This window comes from Rattus norvegicus, chromosome 12 (assembly GCF_021556685.1).
Source record: "Rattus norvegicus strain SHRSP/BbbUtx chromosome 12, alternate assembly SHRSP_T2T, whole genome shotgun sequence".
NCBI classification, from domain to species: Eukaryota; Metazoa; Chordata; class Mammalia; order Rodentia; family Muridae; genus Rattus; species Rattus norvegicus.
In genome coordinates this window covers 19,166,199-19,180,109 of record NC_141545.1, presented here as the reverse complement: position 1 = coordinate 19,180,109, position 13,911 = coordinate 19,166,199, and the positions used below count along the sequence as shown (strand labels likewise).

At 48.7% G+C, this 13,911-nt stretch overlaps 1 protein-coding gene across 1 annotated transcript in view; it reads left to right on the top strand.

The window, feature by feature from the left end:
• The window catches only part of Sdk1 (sidekick cell adhesion molecule 1), a 983,759-nt gene that overhangs the window by 862,646 nt on the left and 107,202 nt on the right, over nucleotides 1–13,911 (top strand). Inside the window, 3 exon segments of the mRNA NM_001447264.1 lie at nucleotides 299–414; nucleotides 2,251–2,440; nucleotides 5,466–5,564. Coding sequence (NP_001434193.1) covers nucleotides 299–414; nucleotides 2,251–2,440; nucleotides 5,466–5,564 — 405 coding nt within the window.

Here is a 13,911-nt window from a genome sequence, read left to right as displayed (position 1 = left end):
TGCTGTGCACCTGCAGGCTTATCTGATCCACCTAGGGCATTCAGAATCACTGCTGTTTCAAGGACAGATTGAGTGGGGTGTGTGTGTGTGTGTGTGTGTGTGTGTGTGTGTGTGTTATGTATGCATGTGTCATATGTGTGCAGAGGTACATGAGTATGATGTGTGTATGCACATGCATTTGCATGTGTGCGATGTGTGTGTGTGTTTGTGTGTGTGTGTGTGTGTGTGTGTAAATGGCCTTCTGTTCATAGAAGGCAAGAGACAGCTGCCACTAATTGTGTGAAATGTTCTTTCGCAGTTCCTTCAGCATCTCCTGAAAATGTGTCTGCAGAGGCTGTCAGCTCCACCCAAATCCTACTGACTTGGGCTTCAGTTCCTGAGCAGGACCAGAACGGGCTCATCCTAGGCTACAAGGTACATGTTTACGATGACTTTGCTCACCTTCAGGGTGGTAGTAAAGTGTCACAAATCTGTCACTCAAGCAAAGAAAAGTTCATAACTATGTTAGCTATCTTGTCTGGGAAAGATGGACTGGGAGAAGTGCTTTCTGGTCATCATTCAGGAGGCAAATACAGGCAGGTACAGGCAGGACCCTGACCAGCAAGCCAGGTCCTGGCTCTGTCTACTCTGCCTGAAGCACCCTGGGCCTGTGAACCATGCAGCTTCTGTCTCTGACTTTGTGAAAGAGTATGATCACGGTGGTCACTTCCCAGAGTTGCTATGAGAAATTAGGGACTGTATGGAAAGTGGCCCCTGCTTCTTCAAAGTGCTGATTTGCAGTGGGCCTAGGCAGGGCTGACTTCTGTTGGAGTTGGACCTTCCTAGCTTCTCTGGGTCTTCTAAGCTGCTACCTACACTTTAAAAACTCCTATTTCTTTCTCCTCTGTCAAAAGTGACCTTGCTCTTTCTCTAGCTCTAGTCTCCCAAGCAGCACAAAGAACTCTGGATCTTGTCACTAATGCTATACTACTCTCATTGATTGAATGGACTAGAACAATAGAGCACTGGCCTAGATAGAATCTGTCAGTTGAGGGGCTAGGGCGTGGGTCAGTGGTAGAACACCTGCCTAGAATTCCCCACTGAAGGACTTGGGGCATGGCTCAGTGGTAGAGCCCCTGCCTAGAATCCCCTAGTAAGGGACTGGAATATAGTTTAGTGACCTATTGCTTGTTCAGCATTCATGAGTCCCTGGATTCAGTCCCTAGTACAATAAGAAAGTCCCTTCTACATATCCTCAGTAGATTTTAGGCATTTTCCTCTATTGCCTTTCTGTAACTTTTTTTTTCTGCTTTGGGGGATGGGAGGGGACAACTATTTATTATTAGACAGGATATCACACTGTAGCTCAGGCTAGCCTTGAACTCGCTGTAGAGTGTCAGCTGACCTTGAACTCATAGCAGTCTTCCAGCCTGGGCTTTCAATGTGCTTACCACTGTGCCAGGCTGCCTTTCTGTCACTAAGTCCCAATTGCTTTTCCTCTAACCTGTGCTCATATGCATCCCATATCTGCAAGTATTTTAACAGCTCCCTCCTGGAGCCTATGTGGCTGTCCTAGGGAGCATGGTAATCCAGAGTATACCACAGAGACACAACACTGGCAGTCTTCTGCTACACGGCAGTCCTGTTGAGCATGTTCAGTGGACAAAGCTCCATGTCACTCTCCTGGTTCCCATAGTAAAATGGTTCTCAAGCTGTAGCTCTTGGATCACTTACCTTGGAGAGAGTTCATAGGGGATGAACTTAGAGGGAAGACCAAAGAGAGAAGTAGGAGGAGACCCTGGAGGAGCACATCTTGGGCCATCCCTGTTAGAGGCAAGCCTCAGGTGCATGTGGAGAAGAGCAAGCTGCTGGGGCTCAAGAGATTTCATGGAACTACAAGCTCCATTTATAGGAAGCAAGCCATCTGTGCCCAGTATCAAGTCCATGCTTCAGTGGGAGCATTTGGCATGACTATAGTTGAGAGCTTTGGATCTTGCCAAATTGTGCCCAGGCAGCCAAATCACCAAGCTATGGGCAGAGCTGTGTGACTCCAGCCACTCTTCTGGAGTATAGTTGCCTCGTGGCCACCTTCCCCCTTGATGCCAGTGGATAGAAATGAGATCCAAAACTTCTTCAACACAGCTGCCCTCACAAAGAAAACCCAGTTGGTTGGGTGGTCCTTGCCAGTCAATTCTAAGCTGGTACCCTGCGTACAGGGAGGCCCCTTCCAAGTACGCACTGAGCTGTAACCATCTGCACGTGATGCTTCAGGTTTTATACCGTGCCAAAGACCTGGACCCAGAGCCCAGGAGCCACGTGGTACGAGGGAACCACACACAGTCTGCACTGCTGGCTGGCCTGCGAAAATTCGTGGTCTATGAGCTCCAAGTGCTGGCGTTTACACGGATTGGGAATGGGGTCCCCAGCTCACCCCTCATCCTGGAGCGCACCAAAGATGACAGTAAGTACATGGTTGGTCCTGCTGCCTTCTGGCTTAGTTTTCCAATCCAAACAATTCAGACTGTAGTGGTTCTTAATGTAAATTTTGAACCACTTTTTTTTCTTTCTAGTTAATGGAAACAAAACAAAAATTGTTTCCAGTCACTGGGCATTTATGTGGCCAGTTTGAGCCTGGGGAGGATTTTTACACCCTGATTATGGACTATGAGGAGTCTCGATGCTAAATGTGCTATGGGCAGGGATGGGAGGGTTGGCTACGTTGTGAACCACGAGTCCATCCCCTTATTAACAGCTCTACAGATCTAGATAAAACTCCTCTCCAGCCCTCCGTGTCCATTCTCCTGGGGATGGTGGGTCTCACCATTTGCATTCAGATTGTTAATTATAAGTTTTTGCACAGAAAGCAGCATGTTTGACAGCACCCAGGGGTCCCCAGGTTCTGGTGCTTCCAGATTTGAGTAACAAGCACATCTTGCTGGCTTTGTTTTTATGGAAGTCTAAATCATCAGTAAATATGTTTTTCCACTTTGCAGATGTGAAACACTTAAAGGTTAGCTCCTTCACACGTTCGTTATTTAACAGGCCGTAATGAATATGTCAGGGGGGAAATACTGATCTGCCTAACGCCCACCTCGGGATCAGAAGTGTCTGATGGGATGGAAACAACAATATGGTTGTTTAAGCATCTTCTTGGATAATGAGCTACAATGTGTTCTACTTACTCCACGGAGAGAGCCCTGTCTCCCTCATTCACACAGCCTCTGGATCTGGCCTTGGCTCTGAACTTCTCATCTCTCCCTATGGTGTGACCAAATGCCTGAGCAGTAACCTAAGAGAAGGAGGGTCAATTTGGTTCACATTTGAGGGTGCAGTCCATCCCAGTGGGGAAGGCATGGCGGCAGGAAGCAGGCAGCTGGTCTCATTGCTACCACAGCTGAGAGGTGAATGCTGGTGCTCAGCTCACCCTCTCCTTGTTATTCAGGCAATGACCCCAGCCCATGGGATGGCGTCAGTCACGCTTAGGATGAGCCTTCCCACCTAGGACAGGCTAGTCTTGAAAGTCTATCATGGACCTTCTCAGAGGTCTGTCTCTTAGGCAATTCCAGATCCTGTCACATTGACAGTCGAAATCACCACTGCTTCTGTGGGGTGACCCCTCAGCTTTCTCCAAGACAAGAGGCGGGAGTTAGATGGGAGGTTCAGGGGAAATAGTGACTAAGCCACGTTAGTAAGCTGCAAGTTGTACTCATTATTGCTTCTGTTTAGTCCTAAGAAAAGAAGGGAGAGACCCTTCAGAAACGTCTCCGTGTTCACGGCCATTATTCCCCCTAATGGACACATCTAATCGGGCAATGATTTTTTTTCTTTTATTGTTATGTTATTTATATAAACACATCTTTGACACGATCCAGTCAGCCTCAGGGACAGCTCAGGAGGTCATTGCTATGTCACACTGGTGTTATAAATTAGTCCTGACATTCAAGCTTGTGTCCTCTCTTGAACATTTATTTCACCCATGTATGGGCGTCATTACACACATCCAAATCCACCCTCCCAGAATGGACAGTTCTCCACATTCTGTTTCTTCATTGGTTTACCCCATGCTCCATGCGTGGAAATCGATCCATGATTAAGTCCGCACACTGGCCGCACACTCACTTGCCTATCCGTTTAAGCAAATATATTTTATGAGGGCTAAGACCCTATTATTCAATCGTTCCACAAGACATAACGGCATTTTAAATTATCGGTGCGCTGAACCACTCAGAAGAATTATTATATGCATCTGTGAGCATCGGCTCTTAATTTTCTAAGACAGGGCAGGGGAGGTGAGGGAAGCGTAGGCCAGGAAGGATTAAAGGATTGTCAAGTACTTCATCAGTGGTGGTGGTGGTGGGGAATGGTGCTAAGGGATAACTCGTTGTATTGGTTACTTGTGTTGTGGCTGTAACCAAATACCCAACAAAGTCAAGGTAAAGGACAAAGTCTACTTTGCTCACAGTTTGAGGGTACACAGTCCAGCGTGGTAGTGGGAATGGGGTGGCAAGAGCATGAGGCAGCTGCTCACACTGCATCTGCAGGCAGGAGCAGAGAGAGATGCACGCTGGTACTCAGTTCACTTGCTACCTTCTATCCAATCGAGGACACCATCCCATGGAATAGGGACACCCATACTCAGAGTGGGTCTTCCACCTCAGTTAACCCAACTAGAAAGCCCATCACAGACATGGCCAGAGGTGTATCTCCTAGCTGATTCTAGACCATGTCAAGTTGGCAGTCAGTACTAACCATCATAGTTGCCAAACGCCTGGTCTACAAGCTTCAGACCCAGCAAAGGAATCTGGTCTCATATTGGTGAAATATTTACTTCAGCGTCATAGGTGACTCTCAGGCTAGTGTCGCCATGTCCTGCAAGCATAGTTTCTGAGCATGGTTTTCTAGGTCAGATGGTCAGGATTCCAAATAAAGTGTGCTCTTCAAAATCATAGAGTCACATAGAGCCAGTGAGGGTCCAGAAGTGCTTCACCGAAAACATGGGCAGGGTAGGTAACGCACCCGTGATCGTCCATAAAGTGCCTACTGAATGAGTGTGAGTGCCTGAGTTCAATTCCCCTAAAGCCTGGTATAAAAAATAAAAATAAAAGGGGGGGGGGCTGGAGAGATAACTCAGCAGTTAAGAATGCTGACTGTTCTTTTTCAGAGGACCTGTGTTCAATTCCTAGCACCCATATTGGGCAGCTCATAACCACAGGTAATTCTGGCTCCAAGGAGTCTGATACCTTCTCCTGGCCTCCATGAGCAACTATACACATACAACATCTATCACAGATCTATACACATAATAAATAAATAAACAAAAAAAAACCAAATAAATCTTTTTAAAAAGTAAACAGATTTTTTAAACATAAATAAAAATAAATAAATAAAAAGGTGGTACCACCACTAGGAGATCCACGGCAGCCGTTAGAGCATGAGGCTGTCCACAGAACCCAGTGTGACTCCTGCCTCACTGTGCTTTCCTTCAGCCCCAGGTCCCCCCGTGCGGCTGGTGTTCCCCGAAGTAAGGCTTACAGCAGTGCGGATCGTGTGGCAGCCCCCAGAGGAGCCCAACGGTGTGATTCTGGGTAAGGAACACTGTGTGTGTGGTGGGGGTGGGGGGAGATGAGGAATGGCAGAGAGAAAGGGCAGGAGATTTGTTCTCTCCTACTTCTACTAGACAATGAGCAAGTGGACATAAATCACGCCAGCAGCAGCAGCCAGCATCTCCTGGACACCGAGCGAGCATCATAGGCCTTCTTTGTTCTCAAGCAGGGCACTGAGGCTTTCTTCTGGAATGAAATTTACATGGTATTAACCCAGAATTCCCTACATCTGTTTGTGGTCCACGGCAAACCCATTCGTAATCAGCCTCCCCGCACTCTGGGCTGTGCCGGCGTTGTTTAGGAAATGGCAGGCTAGTTTTTCATAGCGGATGCTGACCCGGCTCTCGGAAATATCGTCTCCCACCATGAGGCCTGCACTGACCCCCCCCCCCCAGATGAGAGAGGCTGCTGGGAAACGCAGCTCTGATCAGATTGACAGGAAGCCAGCAGATGGTGTTTTAAAGCACCATCAATACCTTCATTTATTTATTTTCTTGCTTGGTCAAATTAAAGAGTCCATGTTTGTTACCATTGCCTGGTGGATCATAGTGAGGTCCAGTCATCCTCAGGTCTCCCGTGGGCCCTGTAGGAAGACAGCTTGACTCGTATGCACATGACAACTGACATAATCCAGAGTCACTAACTGTCCTGCAAGCCAGCCTTCAATAGAGGTTGGGGTGGGTGAAATGCTGTCTTGGAGTTGAATCTCGGGGTGGTGGGGTGACTTCCGCAGCCCTGGGAACACGGAAGGGACCTTGGTGGTTTCTGCCTGAGAGTGGAGACAGATCCAGAGCATGGGTGAATGTTCTGTATCTGCCAGAGAGTGTGTGTATCTTAGGTTTTCCTTGTTGTGAGCAGACACCATGACCAAGGCAGCTCTTATAAAGACAACATTTAATTGGGACTAGCTTACAGTATCTGGGGTTCAGTTCAGTATCATCATGGTGGGCAGTTATTATCATGGTAGCGTCCAGGCAGACATGGTGCTGGAGAAGGAGTTGAGAGTTCCACATCTCGATTCCAAAGGCAGCCAGGAAGAGATGGAGACGGTCTTCCACAGGCAGCAGGAAGGTCTCTCTTACTCACCTGACAGAGCTTAGCATGGGAGCCCTCAAAGGCCCACCTATACAGTGACACACTTCCTCCAACAAAGCCACACCTATTCCAACAAGGCTGTACCTCCTAATATTGTCCCTTCCCATTGGCCAAGTATTCAAACCGTGACAGTGTTGCACATGGGAAAACAGGCATTTCAAGAGTAGGGTCCCCGAATATGGCCCAGAGGATGGTTGTCACCAATGACATCCACCTGGTCCCCATTCATAAGACGCTCCGAGTTAGCGGCAATTTCCAGTGAAATTCTTCATCTGAAATGATGGGCCAGTGACAAATGTCTCTGCTGACAACTGCTTTTGATCTTGCCAGTCTAAACCTTGGTTTGAAGGAAGTATTTCACTTTTATTAAAGACAGATTAGGCTAGAGAGAAGACTCGGAAATTAAGAACACTGGCTGCTCTTTAAGAGGCCCCTGGGGTTCGTTCCCAGCACCTACACAACAGCTAACAACTATCTGGCTCCAATTCCAGGGTGTCTAACACTGTCTTCTAATACACACACACACACACACACACACACACACACACACACACACACCTGGAAACCCATTCATCTCCATCAGCCCAGAGACAGAGACCCCCAAAGGCATGTTTGTATGGAGCACTTGCCTCTCTTTAGGATGGGCCTGGGTGACACCTTGTAGTACTTGTAGTCCACTCCAGGGGGTGTGGCAATCTTCACTCCCTGATGGTCCATTGCAGGATCTCTGCAGCCACCAGATACAAGTATTGCTGTGAGCAAAGATCTCCTAAACCTGGTGGCCTGGAGGTTTCAGGTGCTTGCAGCCACAATCGTGGTAGCTTTAGAAGTCACCGTTGAAATGTGCTCTGTCTGGAAAAGGTAGCAAGCCGCCTCTGGAGTCAGCACCATGGACTCAGGCTGGGGCTAGGGAAACTGCTTAAATCATGCTTTAGGAAGAGCCTGCCTTCCACATGACAACAGGCCACAGATCATTATGAAACAAACAGAACTGGATACCCGATTCCCCCAAGGAGTTGTCCCTAGAAGGCCACACTAAAACAGGCAATAGTTTCAGAGGTGCACAATAATAAAATTCTGGTCTGTCACCTGGAGTCCTAGAGGCCTAAACACTTTTCTATGAAGAAGTAGGGTTCCTTGAGCTCCACCCTGCCCCAAGCTTCTGGCTTTCATCTCTAGCCCTCCTGACCCTATCCCCTCGGGCCCCAGTCACTGTCAACTCCCTAGTCCTGTCTCTGCATGCATCACTGCTCTGGGACTCCCTGCTCTTATCCACGTGAGCTGGTAAACAGATGGCTGATATGGCTTTTCACTGCTCACCAGTGCCTCCGTGCAAACGCAGGGCCGGATTCATTTCTGAGGTCCTTCTGTAAGACTTGTAAGGAAACTTCCACCTATCTGCTGCTGCTAGAATCGAATGCCAGAGACTGTGCAGTTTGCAAAGAATAAAGGTTTGCTCTCCCGAGGTCTGCAGTGCTTCTGCAGCCAGTAAAATGTTAGCCCCTGGGATTTTAAAATGAGCCTAGCGCCCCATGTGGGCAGTGAGGCTGGGTCTAGTGGGATTGGCAGCTTCCCATACCTCAAAAGGAACGATGGCGTTTTCAGCGCAGTCTTAAAGGCGGGTGTTTAAGGGAAGGGGTGTGTGCAGTTTCTAGGGATGGAGGGCTAAGGTGGGATGGCTGCACCTGGGAAGGCCTTGCTGGTTGGTGGGGACTTTGCAGAGGTCACATGGTATGTGTGTGGGGCACAAATAAGAGGAAGTGAGCAGGACTTTTATAGGACCTGCAAGGTAGTTTAGTCTGTAATCCTCAAAACTCGTGTTAAAAAAAAAAAAAAAAGCTAGTCTTGGTGGTGCACACTTGTAGTCCTCACACTAGCTCCGAAGGGAAGAGACAGGAGGATGGCAGGACTCACTGTCCAGCCACCATAGCCTAACTCAGGGAGCTCCAGACACTGAGAGACCCTGGAAAGTGACACCGATGCTGACCTCTGGCCTCCACGTGTTCATGCTCACAGGTCCATGCATGGACATGCATGCATGCATGTACACACTCACACACATCCACACACTTGCAAAATTTAAAATAACTAAATAAGATGACATTTACAACAGACCCACCATCCAGGATATGGGTAATGCACTAATGCCTGAGCTCATAAGTGACTTCGCTGGGTGGCTCATGTCCACCTCAGAAAGGATCCACCTGTGGACCCCACCTCCCAGGGCCTCACTGAGGGTGGACCTGAGCAGGAGCTCTGGTGGGGATGGTCAACCTGAGGCACGCTCTTCTGCAAGAATGCCACCTGCCGTCCAAGTATCTCTAGCTGGCAGCCACCCTCCTCTCTGTCCCCACCATCTCACTGTCCAGATGGTCTGTCAGCTCACTTCTAAATCTTTGTCATTTACTCTTCAATGCATCGTGAAGCATTGGTGCTGGTCACAGACGCACTGTAAAGTGCCATTTAGTCAGCAGTACCATGCAAGGTCACATCTGTCAGACCTGGGATGGTGAGGTTCTATGACCATGTATACAAATGGAAGGATATGAGGATAGCACCCCTCGCGTGTCCTTGTTGGGAGTGTCACCTGGGTAGCCTCTAAAGAGCCACACGTGGGAAAGATGAGCAGGGCCACCTCCATCCCAGCCATTCTTGTCTCTAGACATTGTACCCAAAGGAAACTCTACAGCAGTGGTTCTCAGCCTGTGGGTCTCAACCCCTTTGGGGGTCACATATCATATATTTGGAACATCAAATATAATTACGATCGCAGTTATGAAGTAGCAGCAAAATAAGTTTATGGTTAGGGGCCACTACAAAATGAGGAACTGTATTAATGGGTCACAGCTTTATAAAGGTTGAAAACCACTGCTCTGTGGGGTTGGGGGTGTAGCTCAGATGACAGAGTACTTTCATGTGTGAAACCCTGGATGGTGGTGGCACATGCCTGTCATCCCAGTCCTCAGGATGTGAAGGCAGGAGGATCTGAAAGTAAGTTAATGGTTATCCTCAGCTATTTAGAGAGTTCAAGGCTAGCCTGAGCTATGTAAGACCCTGTCTGGAAAAAAAATGAAAAGGAAACACACAAGCAAGGCTGTTCATTTAAACAGATTTGCTTATGTAGCAAAGGAAGCAGCTATGAGCTGCAGTTTGCATGGTTTGGGTCTCAGGGTGCTGTTGGTATTTCTACCAGTCTTAGGCTCTGTGTTCCAGCAAGGCAGAGAGCAAAGGGGGTGATGGCACAGAGTCCAGAAGCATCCCTGCCTGGCCTCAGACCTCAGCCTGCCATCTACTAACAGAACACATTTTTACAAAACCACTCTCTGCTTCATTCCCAATGATTCTTGGGCTAGGCTGATGGCTAGCAAGCACTAGGGACCGTCCTTTCTCTGTCCCCCATAGCACTGGGGTTAGTCATACAAACACGACCATGTTTGACTTTTTCTGAGGGTACCGGAGATTTGAACTCGTGTCCTCCTGCTGGCACAGCCAGCGTTCTTTCCCACTGCACTGTTTTCTCAACTGGGACTTTGGAGTTTGATGGGAAGTCTGGGTGGGACCATCACTGAAAATCACAAACACATATGGAAGAAGTAGGTGGTATTTTCTTCCAGCACCCTGCATTAATCAGCATTATAGTGCCGTAATACAGTATTATAGTACCACAGGACTGGTATGGCTATATATATTACAAGGCAAATTTACTAGAGACAGGCTGGGGAATCCAACAGTGGCCATGTGCATGCTGGAGAGCCTGAGAACCAAGGAGCTGGTCAATCCCAGCATCTGGATACTCCAGAAGTCCCAGTCTAGTGCCTGAGGCCTGGGGGATCCCTAGAGGGCCACTGGTCCTCAGTTCATGTAGGAAGTCTAAACAAATTGGGTTCCAATGTCAGTGAAGGGTGGTAGCAACGAAAGAGCAGATGCACTTACCAGCAAGGAGCAAAAGCAGACAGGCAAAGTACTGCTATCCCCTACAACCTCTTTGTGTCTGGGATGCTAGAAGGCACTGCCCACTCTGGAGGAGTCTGCCCCCTCCCCTGAGTTAATTCTTCCTGGAAATGCCCTCACACTTCCATTCAGATGCGTGTCTCTTAGATGATTCCAGAGGCAAGATTAACCATCACACACAAATGCTAAGTCAGATGGCAATAACTCTGTCAAGCAGGCAATGTGGCCTTTGAGAGTTTTGGGTTGTAATGGCATCTGGTGATAGCAGATGTTGTCTGGGGTACCTGATAACCTGGGTGTTACCACAGACAGCACACCACACTACAGATGCTGTAGGGATGTTTGTAGGGAAAGACAAACAGTTCCTAAAAATCCAGGCTGGAGGTGGATTTTTGGGGTGGAAAGGAAACCCTCTGTTTGCCTGAATACCTGGAATGGATGTTCCCAGGAGCTCAGGCTGCCAGGGTGGCCTTCTAAGTGTGTGGACTCATCTGCAGCTCACTCCTGTCCAGTCTATATGGAAACATGCTCTTGCATTTCCCAAAGAGATTAACAGCATGAAACAGAGCTGGAGCCTGGTGGGAGAAAAATGCTTGCTTATATGTATGATAAATATTTTACTATGGAGAACTCAGACTGGTTAGAATCCTCCTTTGGGGTTTGTGGAACTACCTCACTCTAGCCACTTGCCCCCAACTTGGCAGGCTGCTCCACGCACCCTTGAATACTATTAAGGTAGGCTTCATGCATACACTCCAGAACTGTGCCACTGCCAGACACAGACCTGAGATTCTGCTCCTGTCTCACCCATCAGAAGGCCCTAGCCAGCCAGGACCCAGTTCTAACCCTGAACGGTTTTCAGGTTTTCGTTGTTTTGTTTTGCTTTGCTCTGTTGAGAACCCTGCCGTAGCATTTCTGTGTTCCCAGTCCTCAAGTAAATAAATAAGCTTTAAACCTACAGCCACGCACCCGCAGACTTAAGTGTGGGGTTTCCTGGGACCCTTAGACAGCTTCCGCGTTCTCTGGGGGTGGGGGTGGGGCTTTATAGACTCCAAACAGCAAAGCTCAACAGCACTGTGTCCTGCTGATGGCCAAACGTCCTCAGGAAGACCTTGGCTTGTCAGCCGTCAGTACAGCCCATACAAGATTTGCCTTGAATGTCAAGACAAAGCCCCAGACAGCTGTTCCAGCTCTCGGGGTCAGACTTCAAGGAGTGGGAACCCTTCCGAGGCTGGTTGCCCACGACTGTGTCGTCTTGCCCTGTCCTCTGTCTATCGTTTCTCCGCCGATTTTCTAGGCGTGGGAAGCACGTTGGGAAGCCTGCACAGGCCTCTCATTGCACATTTTAATCTTCCCTTCGGATCGATGTCCCTCATGCATGGCCCTGCTCTCTTCGGTGCCCTTATTATCATAATTCACCCATAACCTTAAAAACAGGGCTTCATTCTCCTCCTCCTCTCAAGTAAGCGTATTCATTCTTTTCAAACACACACCGCAGCCTCCTGACCCTGGCTCGCTGAAATCCCACCCGCTAATGCTTCTGATCCAGCCGCGACCATAATTACATAAGAAGCCTTATCCCGGGAAACGCTCTCAGCTCTGAACACCACCCATCATTATTCTCTGAAAATGCAAGAACTATTCCACAGCCGCCTTTCCCATCGAGGATGTGCAGGAAAGAGACCGCTACCGCGGTCCAGCGGATGAGTCTCTTTGGCGGGTCAGGGTGAGGAGCGGGTGTTAATTTTTATGTGCAGCACACCAGGGTGCAGGGCCTGCTAATGATGCCACATTTATTGGAGGGAAAATAATAGGAAGGTACAAACAGAAGCCCGAGGCTGAGGAGTTTTTCTCTCGGTAATAGCTCAGTGTGGAAAGTGGATTGGAGATAGAAAATAATAACCTAGATTTCCTGCAGTTAGGGACAAATGACATTGTGGTTTCCATACATTATCTACTGAGTCTACACAGTGAATGTCCCAGATAAATATTCCTCTCATTCTGTTTCAGAGACAGAGGGGTCAGGGGTTAAGAGTAGCCCTGCAGCAAAAAAAAAAAAAAAAAAAAAAATCCTCTTCTAGGAGAGGGAGGGGCCTACTGTGCTAGACAACCACAAGGATTGTTCCTGGACCAAGTCCTCGGATAAATGGCATACTGCAGATAACTGCCTGTGCCCTGCGCTCCCCGTCTACATACTGAAAACCCTCTCTAGATGATGGCCTGGACATGATCTGGAGTAGACGTTTTTTACATGTGGCGGTTGTCCTGAATCTCCACTTGCTCCCCACTAACATGGGTCTTTTCCTGAGTTTTTAAAGGACTTTTAAAATTTCTTGTCTGTCTGTCTGTCTGTCTGTCTGTCTCTCTCTCTCTCTCTCTCTCTCTCTCTCTCTCTCTCTCTCTGTGTGTGTGTGTGTGTGTGTGTGTACACATGTAGGTGCCATCAAAGCACAATAGGGACATCTAGCTCTGCTACTGCTCAAACACATGGCTAGTCTCATCTTCATACACAGGCTGGAATACACCAGGGAAGACCTCAAGGTCTAAATGATGCAAGCCTAGAACAGAGAGGCCTCCATATGCGGTGCCAAATGTTATGCGTTTGTTCTTTGTGTGTGCACCTGTGTGTGGAGGTGAGCTGTCGGTGCCAAGTGTCATCCCTTGGACCTTATCCACCTTGTCTCTCTGGCCTAAGGCTCGCTGCTTTGACCAGTTGTCCCCACATCCCCAGAACTGGGATAACAGGTATGCCACCATGCCCTTAGCTTTCTACATGGGTGCTAGGATTGAACAGCAAGCACTTTATTTATTGAGCCTTCTTCCCACCATGAATGTTTTTAGCATTTCCAGTGAGAGCAGAGACATTGAGAGTCACATGGGGTAGGGACATGGCCAAGGCAAGCAAAGAACTGGACTGGGTTGGAACCCCGATCACTGGCTACCTGCTCTCTCCTCAGGGACTCCAGAGAGAGATACAAGGATCTCACACATGACCACCTAGAGCCACCTAGCCACATCCCAGCCACTCACTGGGCGATTCTAGGCAGGGGCTCTACCACTGAGCCATGCCCCCAGCCCCTCACTGGGCGATTCTAGGCAGGGGCTCTACCACTGAGCCACACCCCCAGCCCCTCCTGGGGGATTCTAGGCAGGGGCTCTACCACTGAGCCACACCCCAGCCCCTCACTGGGGGATTCTAGGCAGGGGCTCTACCACTGAGCCACACCCCCAGCCCCTCCCTGGGGGATTCTAGGCGGGGGCTCTACCACTGAGCCACACCCCC